The 23,905-nt window shown below is 47.3% G+C and overlaps 4 protein-coding genes, 1 non-coding gene and 1 pseudogene across 6 annotated transcripts; 3 read left to right on the forward strand and 3 right to left on the reverse strand.

Annotated features, from left to right (window-relative positions):
• Positions 1-12,249: 12,249 nt before the first annotated feature.
• Positions 12,250-14,113, reverse strand: LOC9648944 (pentatricopeptide repeat-containing protein At1g09900). Of its 2 annotated transcripts, none has more exons than XM_024658986.1 (2): positions 13,237-14,113; positions 12,250-13,173 (listed from the first exon to the last, which is right to left on the reverse strand). In XM_024658986.1, exons 1-2 carry the CDS (start codon positions 14,110-14,112, stop codon positions 12,307-12,309), a joined length of 1,743 nt encoding a protein of 580 aa, XP_024514754.1. In that variant the 5' UTR covers position 14,113; the 3' UTR covers positions 12,250-12,306. The 2 variants fall into 2 exon arrangements, with proteins under 2 accessions (XP_024514754.1, XP_024514753.1); XM_024658985.1 differs by having other exon boundaries at positions 13,225-14,113.
• A 187-nt stretch (positions 14,114-14,300) lies between these two features.
• Positions 14,301-16,379, forward strand: LOC9649099 (threonine synthase, chloroplastic). Its single transcript, XM_002984973.2, has 2 exons — positions 14,301-16,131; positions 16,257-16,379. The coding sequence occupies exons 1-2, from the start codon at positions 14,480-14,482 to the stop codon at positions 16,270-16,272; spliced, it is 1,668 nt and encodes a 555-aa protein (XP_002985019.2). The 5' UTR covers positions 14,301-14,479; the 3' UTR covers positions 16,273-16,379.
• LOC112340513 lies at positions 14,311-14,413 on the forward strand. Its single transcript, XR_002990144.1, has one exon. It is a non-coding gene; the product is annotated as a U6 spliceosomal RNA (small nuclear RNA).
• A 112-nt stretch (positions 16,380-16,491) lies between the features above and the next one.
• Positions 16,492-18,231, reverse strand: LOC9648945 (GDSL esterase/lipase At3g26430). The gene is made up of 6 exons (XM_024658988.1): positions 18,168-18,231; positions 17,793-18,107; positions 17,527-17,712; positions 17,302-17,471; positions 16,980-17,250; positions 16,492-16,929 (listed from the first exon to the last, which is right to left on the reverse strand). Exons 2-6 carry the CDS (start codon positions 18,061-18,063, stop codon positions 16,667-16,669), a joined length of 1,161 nt encoding a protein of 386 aa, XP_024514756.1. The 5' UTR covers positions 18,064-18,107; positions 18,168-18,231; the 3' UTR covers positions 16,492-16,666.
• LOC112340501 lies at positions 18,219-20,408 on the reverse strand. Its single transcript, XM_024658987.1, has 3 exons — positions 20,404-20,408; positions 18,332-20,341; positions 18,219-18,268 (listed from the first exon to the last, which is right to left on the reverse strand). The coding sequence occupies exon 2, from the start codon at positions 20,285-20,287 to the stop codon at positions 18,503-18,505; it is 1,785 nt and encodes a 594-aa protein (XP_024514755.1). The 5' UTR covers positions 20,288-20,341; positions 20,404-20,408; the 3' UTR covers positions 18,219-18,268; positions 18,332-18,502.
• A 92-nt stretch (positions 20,409-20,500) lies between these two features.
• On the forward strand, positions 20,501-23,535 carry LOC9649100 (annotated as a pseudogene).
• Positions 23,536-23,905: the final 370 nt, after the last annotated feature.

Genomic DNA, 23,905 nt, shown 5'->3' on the forward strand with positions numbered 1-23,905 from the left:
TATTAAGGGAAGGGCCATGAATAAGAGTGCATCTCGTTTTCCATCGGTTAAGGGTCTTGGGATACTTGGGGTTAAGCATCCTTGGGTTTGAATAGTACTGAGTTGAGTGACCTCCCAGAACAAGAGCTTACAATTACTTTGTGGCTCATTGGTCCTCATGCTTCCTAGGGGCTTCGAGCTTCCCTTCAGGATCGAAGTGGGGGAGTAAGTAAAGGTACCCATACCAGGCTGTTAGACCATGGTGTTTCCCCTTTGTGTCCTGAAACAAATGTTGCACCCAAGGCTTGGGATTTAAGGGTTTTATAATTAAGTCTTGTTGTACCAAGGGATGTTAGGAACCTTGAGGTTGGTGTGCTTAGTTGTTTATGCTTACAAAGAATGTAGTCGAACCTTAAGTCCAATCTAACCTAAGGAGGGGTATTGGAAGAGAATTTGGGAATCTATGGATAAATGGCTAACGCTTTGTTGCTTGTGCAATAAGTTGCTAAAACCAAGTAAGACCAAGTAGGAGCTGGTACAATAGGTAGGAACCTTGGCAAAGGAACTTAACTAAGGCCAAGGCTATAATGGTCAGATAGACAAGGTAAGCTAGCAAATGGGAGAGGAAAAATTTATAGTTTATATGACTGTTGACTTCATCAATAATATCTTAATACACTTGGAGGGGATGTAGGAGAAACATGTCTGTGATGTTTGTAAAGTGTTAGATTAACTATAGGAAATTGGTTTAAAGTTCAAGCGGTCGAAGTGTGTGTTTAGGTCCAAGGACATAATATTTCTCGTGAGGGTTTGTAAGTTGATATTGACAAACTTGTGATTGTTCTAAAATTCCTTACTCCGAAATATATAAATGATGTGTAACGCTTTTTGGGCAAAGTGTAATATCTTAGTTGTTTTATTGATCATCTTTTTTATTGCATTACACCATTGCTAGTATTATTGAAGTTGTCAATGTCATCTTTCATTGGTCTATACATTATGAGTAGGCATTTACAAATCTTAAAGAGATATTGATGATTCGTCTGATTTTGGCATATCTTAACTAAACTTAACTTTTTATTTTGCATGTGGATGTTTTTGATATCGGTTTTGGAAGTATGTTAATGCAAGAAAGCCAAAGTGTGCCTGGTCAGTGCCATCCCATTGCATATATCAGTTATACACAACTAGTGGAGGTGAACTACTCCACGATAGAGAAGGAATGTTTATTAATAGTTTGGGGTTTCAATAAACTTTATGTTTATCTACATAGTTCTTGGACGTTATTAAAAGGTGATTATGCTACAATTACTTCATTATTGAAGTAGAAAATCTTAGTTGGTCGTACTGCTCAATGGGCTTTGAAGCTTCAGATATATAATTTTGATATTATTTATTGCTTAGGGAGTTTTATGGTTGATGTTAATGCCTTTTCTCGAGCTCATTCTCTTCTTATATTTTTAACAAGTCTATTTTTTTAGCATTTATAGATTTTTTGGATGAGGATTCTGTGCTATTAATAGTTGTTGTACTTGACATTTAATATTCATAAGGTGTAGAGCAAAATTTACCTTCTTTGAGTTTATGAAGCTCAAAAGATTAAACTATAAATTCAAAGGCTTTGCAATGGGTTTAAAAATTTTGCATCATTTGTTAATAACTTGCCATTTCAGCATTTACATTTTCAATATCGCCTTAAAGACAGCCTTCTTTATTTTTTAGGGTGGATTTTGATGATCATTTATAGCTAGTGGTGCCTTTGATCTTTATTTCACAATTTTTCCATGCCACCATGATTCTCCTATTCTAGGTGCATATATAGGAGATTATTGTATAATCGAGAAGTTGCATAAGTCTTTCTATTAGCTAAAAATATGATGTGATATTATTTAGTATGTGTATAATTGTGTTTGGTGCCAAACTTGTAATACTCCTCATGCTACAAAAGAATAGTTGGAATCAATTATAATTTCCCGTTTATTTAAGTTGGTGGTGTTTAATGTAATGGAGACTTTTCCACAGGGCTCCTTGCACAATGAAAAGGATCATATCAGGTGTTGTGGTAAATTGGACCACAAGTTCATGAGGTTTGACGTAACATCCAATAGGCTGATTTTCCTAAAATTATCCATGTGTAACAGTTAAAATGTTTTCTACAAAGGGATTATGAACAACTTGCGAGACACAAAATCCCTAGGCCCTAAAGTGGAGCCGGAAAGGGTTCCACGTGGTAGTGGCTGAAGCGAAAGCCAAACAAGCATAACACGTTTGGACTAGGACTAACATATGACACGTGGAAGTATCCGAGATGGACCCAAGATGGAGTCCGAGATGGACCTGAGTTGGAGTCCAAGGTGGACCCAAGATGGAGTCTGAGATGGACCTAAGATGGACCCAAGACGGAGTCCAAGATGGAGTCCGAGGTGGGACTCAAGATGGGACCCGAGATGGAGTCCGAGATGGAGTTCGAGATGGACCCGAGGTGGAGTCTGAGATGGACCCGAGTTGGAGTCCGAGGTGGACCCGAGGTGGGACCCGAGATGGAGTCCGAGATGGAGTCCGAGATGGACCCGAGTTGGAGTCCGAGGTGGACCCGAGATGGAGTCCAAGAGGGACCCAAGATGGAGTCCGAGATGGACCCGAGATGGAGTCCGAGATGGAGTCCAAGATGGACCCGAGATGAAGTCCGAGATGGAACCAAGACCGAGACTGAGTCCGAGTCCGAATACTAATACAGGCAGTTGGGTGAAAGCCCAAAGCGATCGTCCCTCAGGGGCGGGGCGGGGGGTGGCTGCGGGGGGTTCCAAAAGTATAGTATGGAGATGTAAGCGATTAATTTTTCCATTTTACTTTAGTCACTTAACCACACCTCCGACCACTTGGAGGAGTCTCACTCACAACCTCCATAAGTCCTATTTTGGACTTAGGCTTGCTAGCCCCGAGAATGGCATCCCTGCCACTCAACCTTTGCACTTGGTCCAAGTGCTCCACGTGTCCGATCCCATGACTGACACCCCAAGGTACCATCGATATATCAGCCTGTTATGCTAAGGCCATGCCCCTTCACCTTGGTCACACCGGTGGTCTAACACCACCTGCATCACAGTCTTATCTCTCAAAGACTGGGCCATCCATCCATGAGTGATCATCCCCGATCCACTCCTTAGCATTCTTAGGATGCCCACAGATATGGGGATTAGTCTTCCCCAATATCCCTTTTCCAGTCCCCATCAAGTCCCTTTTTGTCCATGGCCGTGTTCACCAATACTGCCACTGGATCAAGGCCCACAAGCCCAACCACTAAGTCCCACAGTCCTCTGGGATTTTCTCCTCACATGACCATATCCTTAGTTTCTACACTAGAGGATGGCTCTTTTTCTTTTTCACCGTTTGGGACTTTGGGACAACATTTTGGAACACTGTGGTCCTGCGCAAGCCTCTTGGGTACTCTCCCCGCCTTCCGCCTTTGGGTGCTCTAGCCATGGGCTTAGAGCGAGGTTCCGTTGAGCCACACCTGGTATCCAAGTAGGTAGTGCCACCCACACTTGGACTGGGAGCATCGGCCAGTTGATCTCCTGGGGGAACTAGAGCCAGCTCTTGAATACTTCACTAAGCTACCCCACTTGTCGATCCGTATTCACTCTAGTCTTGGACTTCCCAGTGGTCAGTTCATCACCCAACACCTATGTACAGCTTTCCTGGGCCAAACTAGCCTTTCCTGGCCAAATTGGCTCCACTGCAGTCCTCCCCCTTACTATACTTTTGGAGCTCACCAAACCCCCCAGGGTCTGGGAGACAAACGCTTTGGGCTTTCACCCTCTTGGACTCGGACTCGGACTCGGACTCGGACTCGAACTCGGACTCGGACTCAGACTTGGGCTCGGTCTCGGTCTTGGTCTCGGCCTCGGCCTTGGTCTCAGTCTCGGTCTCGGTCCCGGTCCCGGTCTCGGTCCCGGTCTCAGTCTCAGTCTTGGTCTCGGTCTTGGTCTCGGTCTCGGTCCCGGTCTCGGTCTTAGTCCCGGTCTTGGTCTTGACCTCGGACTCCATCTCGGGTCCTTCTCGGACTCCATCTCGGATTCCACCTCGGGTCCATCTCGGACTCAATCTCGGACTCCATCTCAGACTCCATTTCGGGTCCATCTCGGACTCCATCTTGGACTCCACCTCGGACTCCAACTCGGGTCCATCTCGGACTCCATCTCAGGTCCACCTCGGACTCCATCTTGGACTCCACCTCGGATCCATCTCAGACTCCATCTCGGACACTTCCACATGTCATGTGTTGGTCCTTTTGCGTCCCTTTTTGGAGCCTCGCTTATTGCTCGCTTCATGCTCATTCCTTGAGCACTCTGTTGGGAGTTCCACTCCCGCTCTCGACCTTTCAAGTCGGAGCCTTTTAGTCCAAACGTGTTACGCTTATTTGGCTTTTGCTTCGGCCACTACCACGTGGCACCCTTTCGGCTCCACTTTGGGGCTTAGGGATTTGTGTCTCACAGGAGAGTGTGGGGGTTGGAGCCTAGTGGAGCCAGTTTGGCCAGGAAAGGCCAGTTTGGCCCAGGAAGGCCATACCCAGTGTTGGGTGATGAACTGACCACTGGGAAGTCCAAGACTAGAGTGAATACGGACTGAGAAGCAGGGTAGCTTGGTGAAGTGTTCAAGAGCCGACTCTAATTCCCCTAGGAGATCGACTGGCCGATGCTCCCAGTCCAAGTGTGGGTGGCACTACCTACTTGGATACCAGGTGTGGCTCAACGGAACCTCGCTCTAAGCCCATGGCTAGAGCACCCAAAGGCAAAAGGCGGGGAGAGTACCCAGGAGGCCTGTGTAGGGCCACGGTGTTCCGAAATGTTATCCCAAAGTCCCAGACGGTGAAAAAGAAGAGGAGCCATCCTCTAGTGTAGAAACTAAGGATATGGTCATGTGAGGAGAAAGTCCCAGAGGACCGTGGGACTTAGTGGTCGGGCTTGTGGGCTTTGATCTAGTGGCAGTGTTGGCGAGCACGGCCATGAACAGAAAGGGACTTGGTGGGGATTGGAAAAGGGATATTGGGGAAGACTAATCCCCATATCTGTGGGCATCCTAAGGATGCTAAGGAATGGATCTAAGATGATCACTCATGGATGGATGGCCCAGTCCTTGAGAGACGGGATTGTGATGCAGGTGGTGTTAGACCACCGGTGTGACCAAGGTGAAAGGGCACGGCCTTAGTGTAATAGGCTGATATGTTGATGGTACCTTGGGGTGTTAGTTATGGGATTGGACACGTGGAGCACTTGGACCAAGTGCAAAGGTTGAGTGGCGGGGATGCCATTCTCGGGGCTGGCAAGCCTAAGTCCAAAATAGGACTTATGGAGGTTGTGAGTGAGACTCCTCCAAGTGGTCGGACGTGTGGTTAAGTGACTAAAGTAGAATGGAAAATTTAATCGCTTACAACTTGGTATCGGAGCTATTCCTTAGTTCGACTCTTATTGGTGGCCAAATATATCACCACTTGTATTGGAATTGGAAGGTCTTAGATATGGACCTATCCTCGAGGAGTTGCATATCGAGAGGACATGGCTCTCCACTCAAGTTCATGCGTGAACTTGTGTGCGATGTGGTGGATGGAAAAGGGCTAGTAAGGGAACGACTTTGGGATCTTGGGAATAGTATAAGGCCTCAGAGAGTTGAGGATGTGATCCAGATGAGCAATTGATTTAGCAAACTGGCTAAGGTAGTTGTGGTAAACAACTATAGTTGGGATCACGGGAAAGATAGAGACTCCAAAACAATAAAGGAGTCACAAGATTATCCTCGCATAGTTGAGGTTGGTACTCATGAATTTGAGACCGGAATTGATGACCGTGAGAGGTCAAGTACGGATGAGGACACAAGTCCTCGAAATAGTAGCTGGGGCTACCTTTTATAAATGCTGGAACAAACCCAAGGAGTGGGGGTGTGCTCAAAGGATGAGTCGATATTCTCATCATAGGGACGGATAGTCCTAAGGGGCAAAGATAGCCCACAGAGAATAGAAAATAATAAAGTGTTGGAGTAACACTTGCAAGATGGTCATTATGAGTAGGACATGAATACCTGAAGTCGTATTCCAGCGAGCTGGCACCTCAAAAATAGGACTTTATGGGTCGTTGGTTTAGCAAAGTCCAAAAATGTTGTATGACTCAAGAAGAGTCAAGAAATGGTCCTAAGGGATTGGAAAAAGCATTTGGACTGAGGTGTATGGTGCCCCACAAAGGATGGGGAGGATCGTAAAATCCAAGAATGAGAATAGTGGGTATTTCATGGGTGGCAAAATGTGCCATACTAAAGTCGTGGGAAAAGTGTTCCCAGAAGAAGCAACTTTGGTGTAGAGTTGTGTGTGAACACTATAGTGTAGTGCTTACGGATAGTTGGCATGAGAAATGAGTCTTGGCCAAGACCTAGACACAGGTGCAAGGTGTCATAAAGGTAGACTCATGAAGCGTGTGGAGACACCAAATGTGCCAAAGTGTGATACCTTGAGGTTATGTTGTTGGGTTCATGAGAACCCCTGAAATGGGAATGGCATAGCCTAAGCTGAAAGGCAAGTGGTAGAGTGTGGTGACCCAGATAATGATGGAGGTGCGGAAGCACCAACAATGAGTTGTAAGACTTGACAACTATGAGGAAACTAAGCAAGAGGTGCAAGGTAATTGTTTAAACGGGTAGAAGGTAACTACCCAAGACTTCTTAATGGCATAAAGAAGTTAGATATACCCTTATTGGGGATAAATTACTTATGTTGCAATAAAGTAAGTCAATGTCATAAAAGGAATGCTCATTGCCAAAGAAAGCCATCATTGGGACACCTAAACTCTCTAAAACACAAAGAAGTGGTGTTTGATGTCGCAAGGGCATTAGATAAGGCCCAAGGGACTAAATCCCTAGCGAATGATGGATAGGAGGTGCAATCCAAACGTCCAAGGTTGTGGAGACAGGAGGAATCCATCTATCTGATTTGGACAAAGCCAAAAATGAGATTTTGGCAAGGCTAATGATGGGCATATGGAGACCCATAAGTAGCAACAGTAATCTCGGTGTGTGGGATTATAAGGTGAGCACGCCCAGATTAAAGAACCACTCCCTAAGCTATCGGGTAAGTTCATCTCTATAAATATTTGCTAAGGCATGGTAGAATGTGCAAAGCTATCCTCCTAGTCGGGAGGAGAATAACCAAAGGAAACATATGAAGGCAAAAGGCAAGTACTATTGGGATGGAACTGAACCATAGAAATCGAAGGGCATAACCAACGGTGGTTATGCAAGTTGGGAGTGGAGAATCAAGAGGGTGCTCGAGGATGTTGTTACTAGCAACCACGATGCCATAGAGAGTCTAAAATGTGGAATCATCCATGTTAGACCATATGGTGAGTAGAGAGCTTGCAAAGGAGAAGCAAACTAAGGAATAGAGTTCCTTGAAAGTTCCTAAAGACAATTCTAGGTAGGTAAATACCTAGAAAGCCAAACGTAAATGGTTCCTAGAGCACGTGAAATCAGAGTGGTGCAGCAAAAGCATGGTCTTGAAGCTGGCCATGAGGCGAGGCTATCAAGGTTGGGGAAGTAGTTCCCGAGTGTTCAAAGAGAGGGCTTTGAACGAAAGTCGATGGTTAAGGACTTTCACACTTATGCATGAACCATGTTACGATGGCCGGATGACTTGTTAAGTGAGATTGGCAAGTCAGGGGGACAAATCCCCTAGTTGAAGGTGCTAACTTCAAAAGGGGTGGCCCATAGGGCTGAGCATGGAGGAATCCATGCATGATCATAAACTTGTCAAGTGAGAGGACTTGGCAGTGCTGAGGAACTAGGTTCCTAAGCTATGATCTATAGCACGCTTTAACTATAAGTTGGTGCACCAGCGTGGGGAGTCATGCAAGGCATCTTGGATGATGCCTTTCATAGATGCATATACGAAGGTTGGGTTCGAGTCCCGACCCTCTAGTGCTTGGGTTCAAGTCCCAAATCACTAGGGCGTGGTGATGGTTTGGAATATGAGGATGCTCATTTTTCGGTGGTCATGGACTCTCAGTGAGGAGACTGGTTTGGGCACACTGCCAAGCGAGGGATGCCTCGAAGTCATGATGCACGGTTAGATTGCTTAGTGTGGCTCGGCATATCTAACTTGAACACTTTGGTGCAACTTGCACCAAGGACGTGGTGAATGAGATGGGGACACCCAGTTTTAGTTGTTATGGACCCTTAGCCAGAGAGGGTTGGCTTGGGTGCACCGCCAAGTGTGGGGGATGCCCTTGGGGTCATGGTGAACAACTTCAAGGTCTAGAGGACTTAGTACCTATTGGCAAACCTGTTAAGGTGCCAAGGTTAGATCACTAGGTGATCTTATGGCTAAAACAAGGACAAGGTCCTTGTGAGATTCATGGATAAGGTTCCTAGTTCAAAGTGTTGATTTGAACTATTGATGATGGTGTGGCTTGATCAAGGTGACCAAGTGGGAAGAACACCTAAGGGAAACGATCTGTGGCAATGCGATGGCATAGTGAGTCCAAAGAAAATAATCTCTATAAAAGACCTATGGGAGGGTCACAAAGTTGGGCTAGGGATAGAGCCCACAGCAGAAAATGCTAAAGAGACTTACTATGGGTGAACACCCTCTAGATTAAGCAAAGCAAAGTCTTTGCTAAGGAACCAAAAGGATACCTCGAGAATAGAGGTAGCGATCCAATATTGCTAGGTGCAACAATCAAGGATAGGAGCAAAAAACTAATGGCTAAGAAAAGAGCCATGAGAATCATGGGAAAGAATCCAAATGGCAAAATTAGGCCAGAAACACTAATGTGTTGGGTGCTAACGAATTGTGGGAAAGGCAATGTGTTTCCAAGGATGGATTCCCAATTGCTCCAATTTGGCAAAAGTGGAAGCTCCAAGGGAGGGAGCGGTAAGGTAGCCAAATGATAAGGCTATGGACAGCCCTAGCACAAAGTATGATAATTGGAACTTGGTGCCCAAGGTGGCACGAAATAGAAGAAAGGATGATAGTGCCCTCAAGTAGAGAACTTCCTGGGATGGGGAGTTGCACAATAGATGCAATGCAAGGTGTCAGAGACACCTACGAAATTGACTTTGTGAAGTCCAAAGTAAAAGTTCCAAAGTGCAAAGGTTATATTGATGGAAATTGAGACTACTTAAGAAGGAGTAGTGGATTGAGATAGAGAAGGTATCTCTAACAGGTTTAGCAAGGACTAAACCAATAAACAGAAAGAACCACCACAAGTGGTCGAATAAGTCTCTAAGTTGGAGAGACTATGCTCCTTAGAGGATGGGCAAGGCATGGTGAGCCTTCAGTATCAAACCATTGATAAATATTGGCGAGGGGCCAAAAATGGAAAGGGTAATACATGTTGGTATTACTTTATGAAATAGTTTATCGTTTGATGAGGACATCAAACTTCGTCTATGGGTGGTGGAGTTGTGAGACACGAAATCCCTAAGCCCCAAAGTGGAGCCAGAAAGGGTGCCATGTGGTAGTGGCTGAAGTGAAAGCCAAATGAGCGTAATACATTTGGACTAAAAGCTTTAACTTGGAAGGTCGAGAGTGGGAGTGGAACTCCCAACAAAAGGCTCGAGGAGCGAGCAATAAGCAAGGCTCCAAAAAGGGACCCAAAAGGACCAATACATGACACGTGGAAGTGTCCAAGATGGACCCGAGATGGAGTTCGAGATGGAGTCTGAGATGGACCTGAGTTGGAGTTCAAGGTGGACCCAAGATGGAGTCCGAGATGGACCTGAGATAGAGTCCAAGATGGAGTCTGAGATGGATCTGAGTTGGAGTTCGAAGTGGACCCAAGATGGAGTCCGAGATGGATCCAAGATGGACCCAAGACGGACCGAGTCCGAGTCCGAGTCCGAGTCCGAGTTCGAATTCAAATTCGAGTCCGAGTCCGAGTCCGAGTTTGAGAGGGTGAAAGCCCAAAGCGTTCGTCTCCCAGACCCTGGGGGGTTTGGTGAGCTCCAAAAGTATAGTGAGGGGGAGGATTGCAGTGGAGCTAGTTTGGCCAGGAAAGGCCAGTTTGGCCCAGGAAGGCCATACCCAGTGTTGGGTGATGAATTGACCACTGGGAAGTCCAAGACTAGAGTGAATATGAACCGACAAGCGGGGTAGCTTGGTGAAGTGTTCAAGAGCCGACTCTAGTTCCCCCGGGAGATCGACTGGCCGATGCTCCCAGTCCAAGTGTGGGTGGCACTACCTACTTGGATACCAGGCGTGGCTCAACGGAACCTCACTCTAAGCCCATGGCTAGAGCACCCAAAGGCAGAAGGCGGGGAGAGTACCCAGGAGGCTTGCGCAGGGCCACGGTGTTCCGAAATGTTGTCCCAAAGTACCAGACGGTGAAAAAGAAGAAGAGCCATCCTCTAGTGTAGAAACTAAGGATATGGTCATGTGAGGAAAAAGTCCCAAAGGACCATGGGACTTAGTGGTCGGGCTTGTGGGCTTTGATCTAGTGGCAATGTTGGCGAGCACGGCTATGAACAAAAAGGGACTTGGTGGGGATTGGAAAAGAGATATTAGGGAAGACTAATCCCCATATATGTGAGCATCCTAAGGATGCTAAGGAATGGATCTGGGATGATCACTCATGGATGGATGGTCCAGTCCTTGAGAGACGGGACTGTGATGCAGGTGGTGTTAGACTATCGGTGTGACCAAGGTGAAGGGGCACGGCCTTAGTGTAACAGGCTGATATGTCAATAGTACCTTGGGGTGTCGGTCATAGGATCGAACACATGGAGCACTTGGACCAAGTATAAAGGTTGAGTGGTGAGGATGCCATTTTCGAGGCTGGCAAGCCCAAGTCCAAAATAAGACTTATGGAGGTTGTGAGTGAGACTCCTCCAAGTGGTCGGAGGTGTGGTTAAGTGACTAAAGTAGAATGGAAAATTTAGTCACTTACACAACTAACACCACATATAAATCCACCAATCCCTCCTTCTAATATTCCTTAAGATACTAGCCTATCCACAAGAGAACTTTGATTATCTTCCATCATTCCAAGAGGAGGGATTGATATGAGGTCCAAGTGTCTGGCTACGATGCTATATATTAATATTAGTGTAATAGGATTTTGATAACTGTTGGATTGGTTTCAATTTAGACCACTTGCTCTTATATATAAGTTAGGGTTTTGAGTTAATTGACATGCACATTAATGTATTCTCATTCCATATTCCATGCACTCACATAGCCATATTAGAAGAAAATCAAACAGTAAAAGTATTAATTAGATGGAGAGGGGTATTATATTTATTTCAATTAAGATCATATCTTTAATTTATTGTTGATGGTAAAAAATTTATATTAATATATATCTTTCAAAAAACTTATAAATAACTAGTCTTAGATTTATTTAGGTTATAACATATAATAAGTTATACTTTAATTTATAAATGGAAGTTATATTTGAAATGTTACTTGATCAGTGATGATCTACTAAATATATAAAAAATGGTATAATAATAAATTAAATTATAGTTATAAAAATAATTAGTTTATAAAAATCAAACTATTTGTTTAATCATTATTTACAAGTGGATAAATGATTTGTATTGGTGAGTTTTTAACAAATTATATCTCAATCCAGAGTTAATTTTATTAATGTTGGTTTAAAGTTCTTGTATATAGATACACATGTAATTGCTTTTTGTTATATATAGTATAAATAATATTTTAGATTATCTTTTTTAGTTATATAAATTAGAAACATGAAAGATGATTTATTATTTTATATTGTGATAATGTCCCAATGCTAAATACTTTGGCCAGAGTTATATTTTAAATATTTTAAATGGAATAGATAAAGCAATATATAGGTTTTTGGTCTAGGTTGCATAGCATTAAGAAAACACTTTTAAACCAAATTTTATGTGTTTGAAATCTTAATTTTAATAATTCAAGGCATGTGCATGCATGCACAATTCAATTAATACTTAGTTACTTTGTATTATATACACTTTATAAGAATTCTAACTGAAAATAAAGTATATTATTTAAAAAATTCTTTTTATAATACAATATTCTTTTTGACACTTATGTGTGCTGTAACTACTGAAGAATATGAATAATAAAAATACAATAGTTTATTAATATAACTCAATATATAAAAGATTAAATTGTAGCCATTCATGTTATATTTAATTCCAGAATAAAGGGGAGGACAATTTGGGCCTTTATTATTTAGACTTAAGCCATATTTATTTCTAAATGAATACAACATGTAGGGGAAAAGTATGCGACTGTTGAATCTCAAAAGAACTGGATGCTGACATTGCACACACACCCCAAAAAGTTTACTTTCAAGAGTTTGATTTGCCTTCACGCAACACCTTCACAAACTCGAGGAGCTTCTGATATGATGGATCACAAGCTTTACTCTCCGCCGCCACCACCTGATCGAAGTAGTGGAGCGCCAGATCTTGTTTCCCTTCCCTGGCGAGCGTATGGACAATGGTGCCAGAGCTCGACACCAAAGGTTGGATCCCCTCGCTCACCATCATCACCAAAACCTCCTTTGCATCGTCCACTCTCCCTGCCTTGCAAAGCCCGGTCACTAGAACCTCGTAAGTCGATGCCGCTGGATCACACCCGACTCGTCTCATCACAGCCAAGAGATGCCTCGCCTCGTCCAATCTTCTCGAGCAGCACAGCCCCTCCATCAGGCTGTTGAAAGTGAAGAGATTGGGGATAGCTCCGGCGTCAAACATGTTGTCGAGCAGAGCAAAAGCCTCGTCAAATCTCTCCGACTTGAGTAAAGCCACCGCGAGCGTGCAGTAACTGATGCCATCCGGGATCACTCCTCTCTCCACCATCAAGTTTTGTATCTGGAAGGCCTGCTCGATCTGGAAGTTCCGGCAGAAGATCCCAATGAGGCTGTTGTAAGTGATGATGTCAGGGAGAATCCCCCGGCCATCCATCTCGCTGAGCAGCTCGCAAGCCTCGTTTGCTCTCCCGGCGTCGCAGAGACCACTGATGAGAACGTTGTAAGTCACCAAGTTTGGCGCACAAAGTCCCTTCTTCATCAGGTGGAGGACCTCGCAAGCTTTGTCGATCTTGCTCTTCTGGCAAAACCCGGAGATGAGACTGTTGAAAGTCACGACGTCGGGATGAGTTCCAGACTGGATCATCCTCTCGATCAGCTGGTGAGCGAGCCCCGTGCAACCTGTCTTGCAGTAACCATAGATCAAGGTGTTGTAAGTCACGAGATTGGGACGAACCTTTCGCTTTACCATCGTCTCTAGGAGCTGGCGAGCTTCCTCCATCCGGTAGCTCTTGCAAAGACCATCGATGAGCGAATTGTAAGTCACCACATCGGGGACGATTCCACGCTCGCTCATCTCCTCAATCATCTGGCGAGCCTCGGAGAGCTGGTTCGCTTTGCACAGGCCGTGCACGAGGATGTTGAAGAGCACCGAGTCTGGAGCGCACTCCACGCTCTCCCGAAAGTACTGCATCGCTCGCGAGAGATTTCCCGTGTTGCAGAGAGCTTGGACGATCGAGGAGTGTGTGACCACGTCCGGGGAGTGGCCCCTTTCTTTCATCTCCGCTAGTAGCTGGAATGCTCGCTCCATATCTCCGGCCTTGCAGAAGCCACCGATGAGGGTGTTGTAAGTGATGTGATTCGTGTCGCAGTGTTGACCCAGGAGCTCATCCCGGAAGATCTGGTATGCCTGGTGGTGGCGCCGGGCCTTGACGAGCGTTCGCAGCAGGCAATTGCAAGTGAAATTGTTGTGGATGGACTCTCCCCGGTGCGAGCGAGTGACCCAGCGGAAGAAGAAGAGCGAGACATCGACGTCTTTGATCACCTGGAGGACCCTGCCCACGGTGTTGGGGACGAGATTCCGGCTGTACTTGGCCAATGCCGCCTCGGCCTCTGGCCGGTCTCCCACGCTCGTGAGAATGGCGACAATGCCGCTCACATCCGACGCCATCGCCGGCGTGGAGTGGAAACTCTTGGAGTTCTTCCTGGACATGCTCGAGGAGCCCGCATTGCTGCTCGATCGAGAGATTCCTAGATTGATATTACCTGGCGCTGCTGGCGATTGATCTGCCGCAACGCCGCAAGCCGCCACAATCCCTGGGGCGGGCAGTCCCGCGCAAGCCATGAACAAACCCTAGCACAAACCTCCAAGGGTTTAAGAAATGCTTGCCACGTCCACGTAAATCAGTTTTCGATCAGTTTTCGAAATTGCCACGTCATTAATTTTTAGGGTTAGGGCTAGGGCTTGTAGTGCCCTATCCCATATGCCTTGGCACAATTGAGAATGAGCTCTTTATAAACCTGGCCATCGCTAGTTACTAATGTCTCTTCGGAGACACCAGATAAAATTGGAACGATACAGAGAAGATTAGCATGGCCCCTGCGCAAGGATGACACGCACAAATCGAGAAATGGTCCAAATTTTTTTTCGCACCCTAGCCCAAAAATTAGGGCTCTTGGGTTAGGATGTGACACTCGATCGATCGATCACAATGGCGGCCACTTGCCAGACGGGGATGATGATCGGAGCTGCTGGCCACGCCGCCGCCTCACCACCGCCGTCGCAGCGCCGCGGCGCTGGAGGTATGTTTAAATTGCCGGGAGGACGAGGTAGAATGGGGAGGAGAATCAGCGTGAGAGCAGCCAGTGGATCGGCGAGTTCTGGTGAGAATGGGGTTTCCCAGGTGACCCTGGAGTCCATCTCCGCCGAGGCACCGCCCGGGGCGCGCAAGGAGGCCGTGAAGAAGCGATCGGCGGAGAACATCAGGGACGAGGCGAGGAGGCACGGCATTGGCGCTCCTCCAAACACTTTCTCGGCCAAGTACGTCCCCTTCTCCTCTCGATCCAGCTCGAGCGAGGAGTACTACTCCCTGGACGAGGTGATCTACCGAAGCAAGACCGGGGATCTCCTCGACGTCCAGCACGACATGGAAGCTCTTGCCAAGCACGACGCGAAGTACTGGAAGAATCTCTTCGACTCCCGCGTGGGGAAGACTTCCTGGCCGTATGGTTCCGGTGTGTGGAGCAAGAAGGAATGGGTTCTTCCGGAGATCGACAATGACGATATAGTGAGCTTGTTCGAAGGGAACTCGAATCTCTTCTGGGCGGAGAGGCTGGGAAAAGAGATGCTGGACATGAACGATCTCTGGGTGAAGCACTGTGGGATCAGCCACACTGGATCGTTCAAGGACTTGGGAATGACGGTGCTGGTGAGCCAAGTTAACAGGCTGAGAAAGATGAAGAAGCCAGTCGTGGGTGTCGGCTGTGCTTCTACCGGTGATACGTCCGCGGCTCTCTCGGCCTACTGCGCTGCCGCGGGGATTCCAGCCATTGTTTTCCTCCCTGCCAACCGGATCTCCATCGCGCAGCTCGTCCAGCCGATCGCAAACGGAGCTCTGGTGCTCAGCCTGGACACGGACTTCGACGGCTGCATGAGGCTGATACGCGAGGTGACGGCCGAGCTCCCGATCTATCTTGCAAACTCTCTCAACAGCTTGCGGCTCGAGGGGCAGAAGACTGCCGCGATCGAGATACTCCAGCAGTTCGACTGGGAAGTTCCCGACTGGGTGATAGTTCCCGGAGGGAACTTGGGCAACATCTACGCGTTTTTCAAAGGCTTCCAGATGTGCAAGGAGCTCGGGCTCGTCGACAGGATCCCACGCCTCGTGTGCGCACAGGCGGCCAACGCAAACCCGCTCTACCGCTTCTACAAGTCGGGCTGGGAGGACTACAAGGCGATCAAGGCAAACCCGACGTTTGCCTCGGCCATCCAGATTGGCGACCCGGTGTCGATCGACAGGGCCGTGTACGCGATGCAGCAGTCCAATGGTATCGTGGAGGAGGCCTCGGAGGAGGAGCTCATGGACGCTGCTGCTCAGGCGGATCTCACAGGGATGTTTACGTGCCCCCACACTGGAGTAGCGCTCTCGGCACTGACAAAGCTCCGTCGCAGCGGCGTGATTGGAGCCACGGACAGGACGGTGGTGGTGAGCACGGCTCACGGTCTCAAGTTCACGCAGTCCAAGATCGCGTACCACTCGAAAGAGATTCCGGACTTGGCGTGCCAGTTTGCGAATCCGCCGCTGCAAGTTCCCAATGACTTTGGTGCGGTGATGGATGTTCTTCGCAAAGAGTTGTCACTAAGGTAAGCTCGTTTTTTTTTTTTTTTGCTCTCGTTTGCTCTTTGGTTTGTTTCCTTGTTTTTGGCTTTCTTAATGTGAGAACTTCGTTTTTCTTCGGCGTTCTCATGCTCTGGGTTTGTGCATTCAGTGGTGCACCGGGTTAAGATGATCGAAGAAGACGATCAGAGTGTATATTGGTATGTATATACTGGGCGATAATCATCGCCTAGAGGTAGAGAAAAATAAAAAATAGAAATGGCCTTCTCTTGTATTTATTTTTTCTTTGAGATACGGTAGACAGAACTGTCTGCTTTTACAGGAGATCTACCAACTAATAATTACTGTCAGCTGACCACTTCTTTTCCTAAGACTTTGGACAATGCTTCAGTGAATTTCTGTGTTTCACCTGCCATTTTTTACCTTCTCTTGCAAGACATTGACAGGATGCCCAATCTGAGCATCTGGAACTTCGCAGTTGCCCTGTAAGGAGAAAAGAAAACAAAGACCCCAGCCTTTTCTCGTGCAAAATTTTCTCGCTTGTGCCTTGGAAGCAAGCAATCAAATGGTGTTGAGAGAACACAAGGTGTCCAGCGGAAGCTTTGGATCGAAGTAGTTTCCACTCAGTATCTGCCTGGTGATGATCCTGTTCGCGGCCTCGGTGTAGTGAACTCCATCCCAGTTGAGATACTGAGATGGATCCTTGCAAGTCGTGGACACCACTGACTTGCCATTCACGATCTTCGACTCCCCGCACTGGACCCCGAAGTTGTAGTTGTAATCGCCTCCTGTGCCGCAGCAAGCCCGAGTCGCGTATTGGAATCCTGGAAACACGAAACGAGAGAATCACTGGAGTTTGTAACTTTGCTCTTACCGTAGCTGGCAGCGTTGAGCGTGAGAGCGTATTTGATATCGTAAGAGTTGAGGTAGACAATGGTGGTGCCTGTGAAGGCGGCTCGCATGAGTCTCGAGGCCTTTCGAAGGAGCCCGTTGTAGTACTGCGTCACCGCGTTGAACTCTCGAGCGCATCCGGCCGAGTCGTAAGTCACTGCCAAGTTTGGGAAATTGGTGAGGAAGTATGGGACGCAGCCTTGCGGGCCGACGTCGGAGATGATGAACGTCTTGCCTCCTTCGGCATACACTCCCTGGATGAAAGAACAAAAGGGAAGAAGCTATCAACGCATTGAATGGATTACCTTCACGAGGAAGATGATCCCGTCCACCACTTGATGGATGTACCCCTTGACTTGATCGAACGTCATGTTCCTCGTGTAGCCGTAGCTAAAATCATTCCCACCAATGTCCACATAGTAGATGGCTCTGGAGAAGACGCTCGGCGAGGGAAGAGCATTCAGATTTCTTGTTCCTGGCAAAGAAAGCATCCGTCAGATTTCTATCCAGCTGAGGCTCACTGTCACTACCATTGCTCGCAAGGACTCTCTGCTTGAATTCCCTGAACTGGTTGAGCTGAACGTTGAGTGAGAAGGGGCTGATGTATGTCACGGCCTGCGATGTAGCTCCGGCTGTTGCGAAGTTGACACCATAGGTGTAATTCGATCCAACAGACTGGAAGTAAGGACTGAGGTAGGGAATCCCAAGAGCTTCAGCTGAAATCCACATGTAACAGAACACCACCATCAGATCGAAACGAAACGAAACGAAACGAAATCTAGAAGCGAAAACTTACAGAGGAAATCAACACCGAGCCGACCATCGCTGTATCTTAGAAACGGCTTCCCAGGGAACGTCATGCCATAAGGAGCAAACTCCGCCTGGCTGAAGGTCGGGAATGCCGCCTGGATTCCTCCAGTATCCGAGGTCGAGTCTCCAAAGTTGAAGAGCGCAGGGAAAGTAGCACACTCCGATGCCACTCTCGAGATTTGGCCAAGCGACACGAGCGCAACGATCACGACTGGAATAAGCGTGCTCTCCATTCTGACCGCTCTCATCCTTGGCATCGGACAAAACTGGCTAAATGGTCCTCCCCTGCCAGCATCGCTAGCTGTGAAGAAAGAAGAGACAAGAAGTTAGAGTTGTATATCTAGAACACCCGGTGCTTTACCCGTACCGAGCAGTAAACCTCGGTGATCCAGTGGCGGATTCCGATGGTTAGGTGGAGAATTCGTTCTTTATTCAAGACGACGAGAGCCACGGTGATGGTATCTGCACAGAAGCACGAGTATCATCAAAGCGCGGAGCTTGAAAAACTTATTTTCCATACATTACCTTAAGAAGCAGCCTTGATGATTGCAAATCACGAGGAGCACGTAGACTTTGTTGCTGCTGGCTGGCCGCATAAAGCTACTGAGATTTCTCCAATCCAGCTTCCAAGAGTCAAGCGAAAAAAGCCGAGCGACATGCTTTCCCGGAAAGCAAGCGAAGCAGCTCTTCAGCTTTTTAAGCACCACCTCTCGACTCCCTCTGTGCTGTTTCCCTGTCGACAGATTTCCTCAGCTCTTTCCAATGCCTGATGACTTCCCACGGAGGTGTCGGGCTCGGCCTCTTGAAAAAGTCGTGCTTCATCGACAACACCTGCTTGCGGCTCGGGAAAGGCCGCTTCACCACCGTCCCATCCTCCTCGTCAACTTTGATGATCAGATCCTTGGTGTAGTTCTCTATAGTCCATGGCAGCGTCTTTTGGTGCTTGCCTGTGATGGTGAGCAGGCACGAGTACCTCAGGTGGTAGTTCACCAGCAGCCTCACTTGAGGAAGATTGTTGGCACACCTGTAGTACTTGAGGATGCTCAGCGCAACGTGAGCGTACAGCAGCACAATCCCCTCGTCGGTCATGTTGAACATATTCCCGACGTGAGTTTCCTTTCCTCGCTTGAAAAACCCGGCTTCCTCCAGTAGCTTCTTGAGCTCGTCGATTGGAGCAAGCAGGTCCACGCTCGAGAACCACGTATTCCCCGTCCACATGTTCTGTATCAGCTTTGCATCGACTTTACGACTCTTGCGCGCGTCCGCTTCCGCTCGCAGGACTTTCTGGTAAAACCCTCTCAAAGTCCTGTCGATGTCCAGCGAAGCTTTCATGACCTTCGGCGGTAAAGCTCGGCTGGCCAGCTCGTTCAGCAGAGTCGAGCTTGGCCTGGGGTGGTAGGCGTCCTTGTACTTGGACTCTTTGATCATCTGCTTCAGAGCTCCCAGAATCTTGACGGAGTTCGTTTGCAGCCCCCTGATCTCGCTGCCGGTTGCCTTGTTTGAGATCTCCATCCTCATGCGCTCCCAGTGGAGATCATCCTCGAGTTTCGCGTCGATCCTGATCTGCTCGGATCTGATACCGGGAGGACACATCCCTTTCTGCATGCTGTCGTCGAAGCTTTCCTTCAAAGTTATCCCGATGGCGTGTGAAACCGCATGTTGAAACTGCCGGTTGATGCGATCGATGTGCTCCATCCGGGTCTGGATAAGAATCTTGCAGGCTCTCTTCAGCCTCTGGAGATGAACCTCACCCCTGAAGCTCTCCGGCTGGAGTACAGGCTTGTAAGAAACTCCAAATCCCAAGTAGTCCACCTTTCGAGTGTAGTGCCTAATACCAGAGCGGAGTGAATCCACTATCAGGCCCTGCTCGGACTCCACAAAACTGGAAACTTTGTTGTAAAACTCCTGGCAAGCCACTCGATCAGTGCCGCTGTAGCCAACTAGCAAATTTCCTGCGTGCCTCACGTACTGTTTTCTCTGTTTCTTCTTTGCTGCGTCTGCGTCTGTGCCTTGGAGGTTTTCGAGCTCCTGCCGGACGAAGCTGTCAACTCGATGCAAGCAGATGTTGGTCCACAAGAACGAAAGGCCCTTGCTCAGGATCGATCCATCATGCTTGACGGGCGTTTTCCACTGGAGCTCGAGATGCCTGTAGTCCACCATCTGTTGCAGAAGCTCTACGAGTGCACCATCGTTCACGAAAGCTTTCACAGCTCCTGATGCCTCACTGCTTCTGTCGGCCTTGACATCCCTCACCGTCAGCTTGACGAAGAAAGAAACGTCTCTCCAGTGACGCAAATCTTGCAGAGCTGTGTGAAACCCGCGGCCAGGCCGGAACGAGTGGCAGCTGGGCAGGAACAAGTCCTCGAACACCCTCTGGAGCACCAAGAAAACCGCCTCCTTGACAACTCTGCCATCGAAGCCGGGAGAGTGCCGGCGAAGGATGATGTGCTCGTCGTGTGGAAACTTGCCTTTGGGTGCCATACACAGATGCCGTGTTCTTAGTGTAGAGCAAGCGCTGCAGCATTGCGTCCTGGCCTGCGCAACAAGATGGCAAAACCTGAGGAGAGCAACTAGAAAAGAATGAGAATGTTACTCACTTGTAAACGCCTCCATCCGGAGAGCATTGCCCTTTAAACCCTAAACCCAGAACGAACGAAAGTGTCTAAGAACTTTACCTCACTGAGGTTCCTGGAGATGCTCAGCGAGCTAGAATCAGTTTCTGGAAGTATAAGAAAGAGTTGATTCCTTAGTTCCAAGCAATCCAGTTCCCAATAAAAGTAGCTTCCACAGTCCGTGCGAATTCCTTTCCATCACCACAGGCGTCCATAGTTCTCAGCTTTCCTCCTCTTCTTCGTCCCTTACCTCAAGCTATCCCTGTCCAAGGCGTCCTGCTCTACCCGCTGGCCGGCCGCTACAAGCTTCTTCCCCACTGCTGCTGGAGGTGGACCAGATCTATCACCTTGCGTGCCCAGCTTACCCCGTGAAGACGATCATATCTTTTCTTGGCAATCTTTTCTTTTGCTTCTTGCTCTTGTTTGCTGCTTGCCCGCGGCCCGGTTTGGTTTTTGTTTTTGGTGTTGTTGCTCGTCCCTTGGTTTGTCCTCGACTTAGGCATTTACAAGACCAACGTGATGGGAACCTTTCACATGCTCGGGTTGGCCAAGCGTGTTGGTGCTCGTTTTCTTCTCACAAGTACCAGTGAAGTTTACGGAGATCCGATCGAGCACCCGCAGAAGGAGGACTATTGGTAAGATCGATGTTTCGGTTCTGCTTATTCACTTGTTCTTCGTAAGTAGTGACTTCTAACTTGGTTTTGGTACTTGCGTTATTAATGTAGGTGTTCGGAGTTGCTATGATGAAGGCAAGCGTGTTGCTGAGACGCTGACCATGGATTATCACAGGGATGATAGTGTCCATGTAAGATATAACTAAGCATGATCTTTTTTTTTTTTGTGGTGAGATTACAACTTGCGCAATCACTGATGATCAGGTGAGGATTGCCCGAATTTTGGTCCACGAATGTGCATCGATGATGGCCGCGTAGTGAGCAATTTCGTTGCACAGGTAAGAAGGCTCTTTCTGCTCATACCTTGTAATTCACAACAGCTTTGAACTTAGGCTCTACGTAAGGAGGCCATGACTGTTTACATGGAAAGCAAACTTGGAGCTTTCAATGTGTCAGATCTGGTACCTTGCGTTTTTTTCTTCGACCGAAGCTTACACGTTTAGCATGCAGCTTATCAGCTTAATGGAAGGTGAGCACATCGGACAATCCCGGAGAGTTCACCATGTTGGAACTTGCACAGGTACGTCCAAATTTCCACGCCATCGTTTGCAATCGAAAACCATGCCACAGGTGATACGAGAGACGATTGATCCAGAGGCAAAGATATAGAGTTCCGGAACAACACGGAGGACGATCCACACAAGAGGAAGCCAGACATCACCAAAGCCAAGAAACTCCTTGGCTGAAAGCCCAAAATCTCCCTGGGGGAAGGGCTGCCTCTCATGGTGGAGAACTTAGGCGGCGAGTGTTTAATGGTGAGAACTCGAGGTAAAAGAGGCCACGGTTTTTGGAACAGGAGAGTTACAACAAGGCAGGCTTGCAGGCTGTCCTGTACACCTATCGAGCCACAGGAGAGAAAAAACTACAAAAGAAAGAGGCAACACGGAATGGCGGTGAAAAGTTTCCAGCTTCTCAGCAGCTTGTTTCCATGGTGATATTTTCAATCTAGGAGAGAATAAAGTTTGTTGTTATGATTCTTAGCCAGTAACAGCGATGGTGGTGGTGTATGTTTCACTAGGAATTTGCCGGAAGAACAGCGAGCTTCCTGTGGTTTTGGAGGATTTTGTCCATGATGTTTGAATTAACAGCCATGAACTACAATGGAAGTTTAACGCTCTCTTTTCGTACTGTCGGTCCGATGACTAGAGACAAGGTAGTGTCTGCATTGTTTTGTAATTTTTTACTTTGGATCTAGCATCAGCATCGTATGTGCAAGATTTTGACACCCCAGTGACGAGACGAGCGACTCATTCATAAATTCTAGATTGTGATGTAAAAAGTCGAGAAGATATTATAAATATATATCGTAAAGGAAATTTTTCAGATGTGAAATCGAGTGGAATTTTTTCAGCTGTGACACCCTTCTACTCGGACACGATTGGCCCAGGAGCGACCAATTAAAATCGTTGTTCCTTCAGAATTTCAAAGCCGACTCCAATCGTTAAATTCTTTGCATTGAGCTTTGTTGGTGCTCGTCGTAAAGCTCCAAAGCTCGCTGGTTATCATACCTATATAGGTATGGTTATCATACCATAGCAATCAAGTGAAAGCGGGTGAGCGAGCATAGGCAGATTGTTCATTGCAAGAAGCCTGCAACGTTCTCTAAAGAAACCGGTGCTCGACAACAGAGCAAGGTGCTTGTCAACAACGCTTGAAGAGGTTGAAGACACTTTCCTCGGCTGTAGAGATTGTGATCAAGCTTTTGCTAGGGGCTTCTTCACCTTGAATTTTCTCCTAAAATCTTGTAAACAGCCGATGTATTTCTGCTGAGATGCTTTGAGGTACCTGAATGTTAAGCTATCAAGAACAGCACTCACAGCTGGAAATAGTTTAGCACTAAGTATTTACTTTATGTTTTCTTCTCTAGATTTTCATGTTCGAAACAAGTTTTCTTGTCAAAATTTTGATGTTCGGAACCAATTATTTTTCTCCAATAAAAAGTTCTGCTACTAGAATAATACTATCAAGGCTCAAAACTAGACTTGTGATGGCATCAGGCTGTGTCATTTAAAAAACGGGAAAAAATCATTCTCATCCTCAAACTCATGCTTGAGATCTTGAATCTCCCAGCGGCCTTCTCACTGCCTAGACGAAGAAACTCTTTTCTGCATTATAATGATTCTATAGAATATGCCTGGTTTAACATAAATAGGACAGCACGGATTTTTGTGAAAGCATCTGTGTGCCACAGGTGGAGAGCAGTGATTGACAGTCATGCTGGAGATTTCCTCCTCTGGTCCTTGAATACACAAAAGATCAGTTACAGCACCACTACCTTTCAGTAACGACGATGCAACTGTTTTGCCACTGCCAGATCCGGATTCGGTCCGCTACTGGGAGCCCGTTGCCTCTGCCGGGGGCCTGCTTTGTTTCTCCCACCACTTTCTTGCTGGTGCAAAGTTTGCGGTGTGGAATCCGGCTCATTTGTGGTGCTGCCAGGTAAAACACTCATTCGATTTAAAGGGCGCCTATGGTGGTGGAGGCTTTGCGACTGGCGGTGGTGCTTACGGCGGTGGAGGAGGCGCTTACGGAGGTGGCGACGGTGGTTACAGTGCTGGCTACAGTGGTGGCGGTCAAAGATGGAAGTCTAAAGAAGGGCATTGACGTGTTTGACTCGTTGACCTAGTCGTGGCGGCGTCACCAGGGTTGGGTGGAGGGCGGTCAACAGATAGGCTATGACTTGGGATCAAACCGGTGTTGGATCGAGCATGAGAGGAATGTTGCTCCAGGCTGATAGAATGGAGTTAATCTAGGCTATTGTACAGCATGACAATGGTGATATGATTGTTTTTCTTTGGAACACAGGGTTTGTT

The sequence above is a fragment of the Selaginella moellendorffii genome, unplaced genomic scaffold, assembly GCF_000143415.4.
Source record: "Selaginella moellendorffii unplaced genomic scaffold, v1.0 SELMOscaffold_65, whole genome shotgun sequence".
Lineage (NCBI taxonomy): Eukaryota > Viridiplantae > Streptophyta > Lycopodiopsida > Selaginellales > Selaginellaceae > Selaginella > Selaginella moellendorffii.

Coding starts and splice junctions, on each gene's coding strand:
- LOC9648944 (XM_024658985.1), bottom strand. CDS start 14,112: ATGGCTTGCGCGGGACTGCCCGCCCCAGGGATTGTGGCGGCTTGCGGC. Junction 13,174..13,224: donor AGACGATGGTAAAGCGAAAG/GTTCGTCCCAAT, acceptor GGTTACTGCAAG/ACAGGTTGCACGGGGCTCGC.
- LOC112340501 (XM_024658987.1), bottom strand. CDS start 20,287: ATGGCACCCAAAGGCAAGTTTCCACACGACGAGCACATCATCCTTCGC.
- LOC9649099 (XM_002984973.2), top strand. CDS start 14,480: ATGGCGGCCACTTGCCAGACGGGGATGATGATCGGAGCTGCTGGCCAC.
- LOC9648945 (XM_024658988.1), bottom strand. CDS start 18,063: ATGCCAAGGATGAGAGCGGTCAGAATGGAGAGCACGCTTATTCCAGTC. Junction 17,472..17,526: donor GAGAGTCCTTGCGAGCAATG/GTAGTGACAGTG, acceptor TTTCTTTGCCAG/GAACAAGAAATCTGAATGCT. Junction 16,930..16,979: donor GCTCAACGCTGCCAGCTACG/GTAAGAGCAAAG, acceptor TCGTGTTTCCAG/GATTCCAATACGCGACTCGG.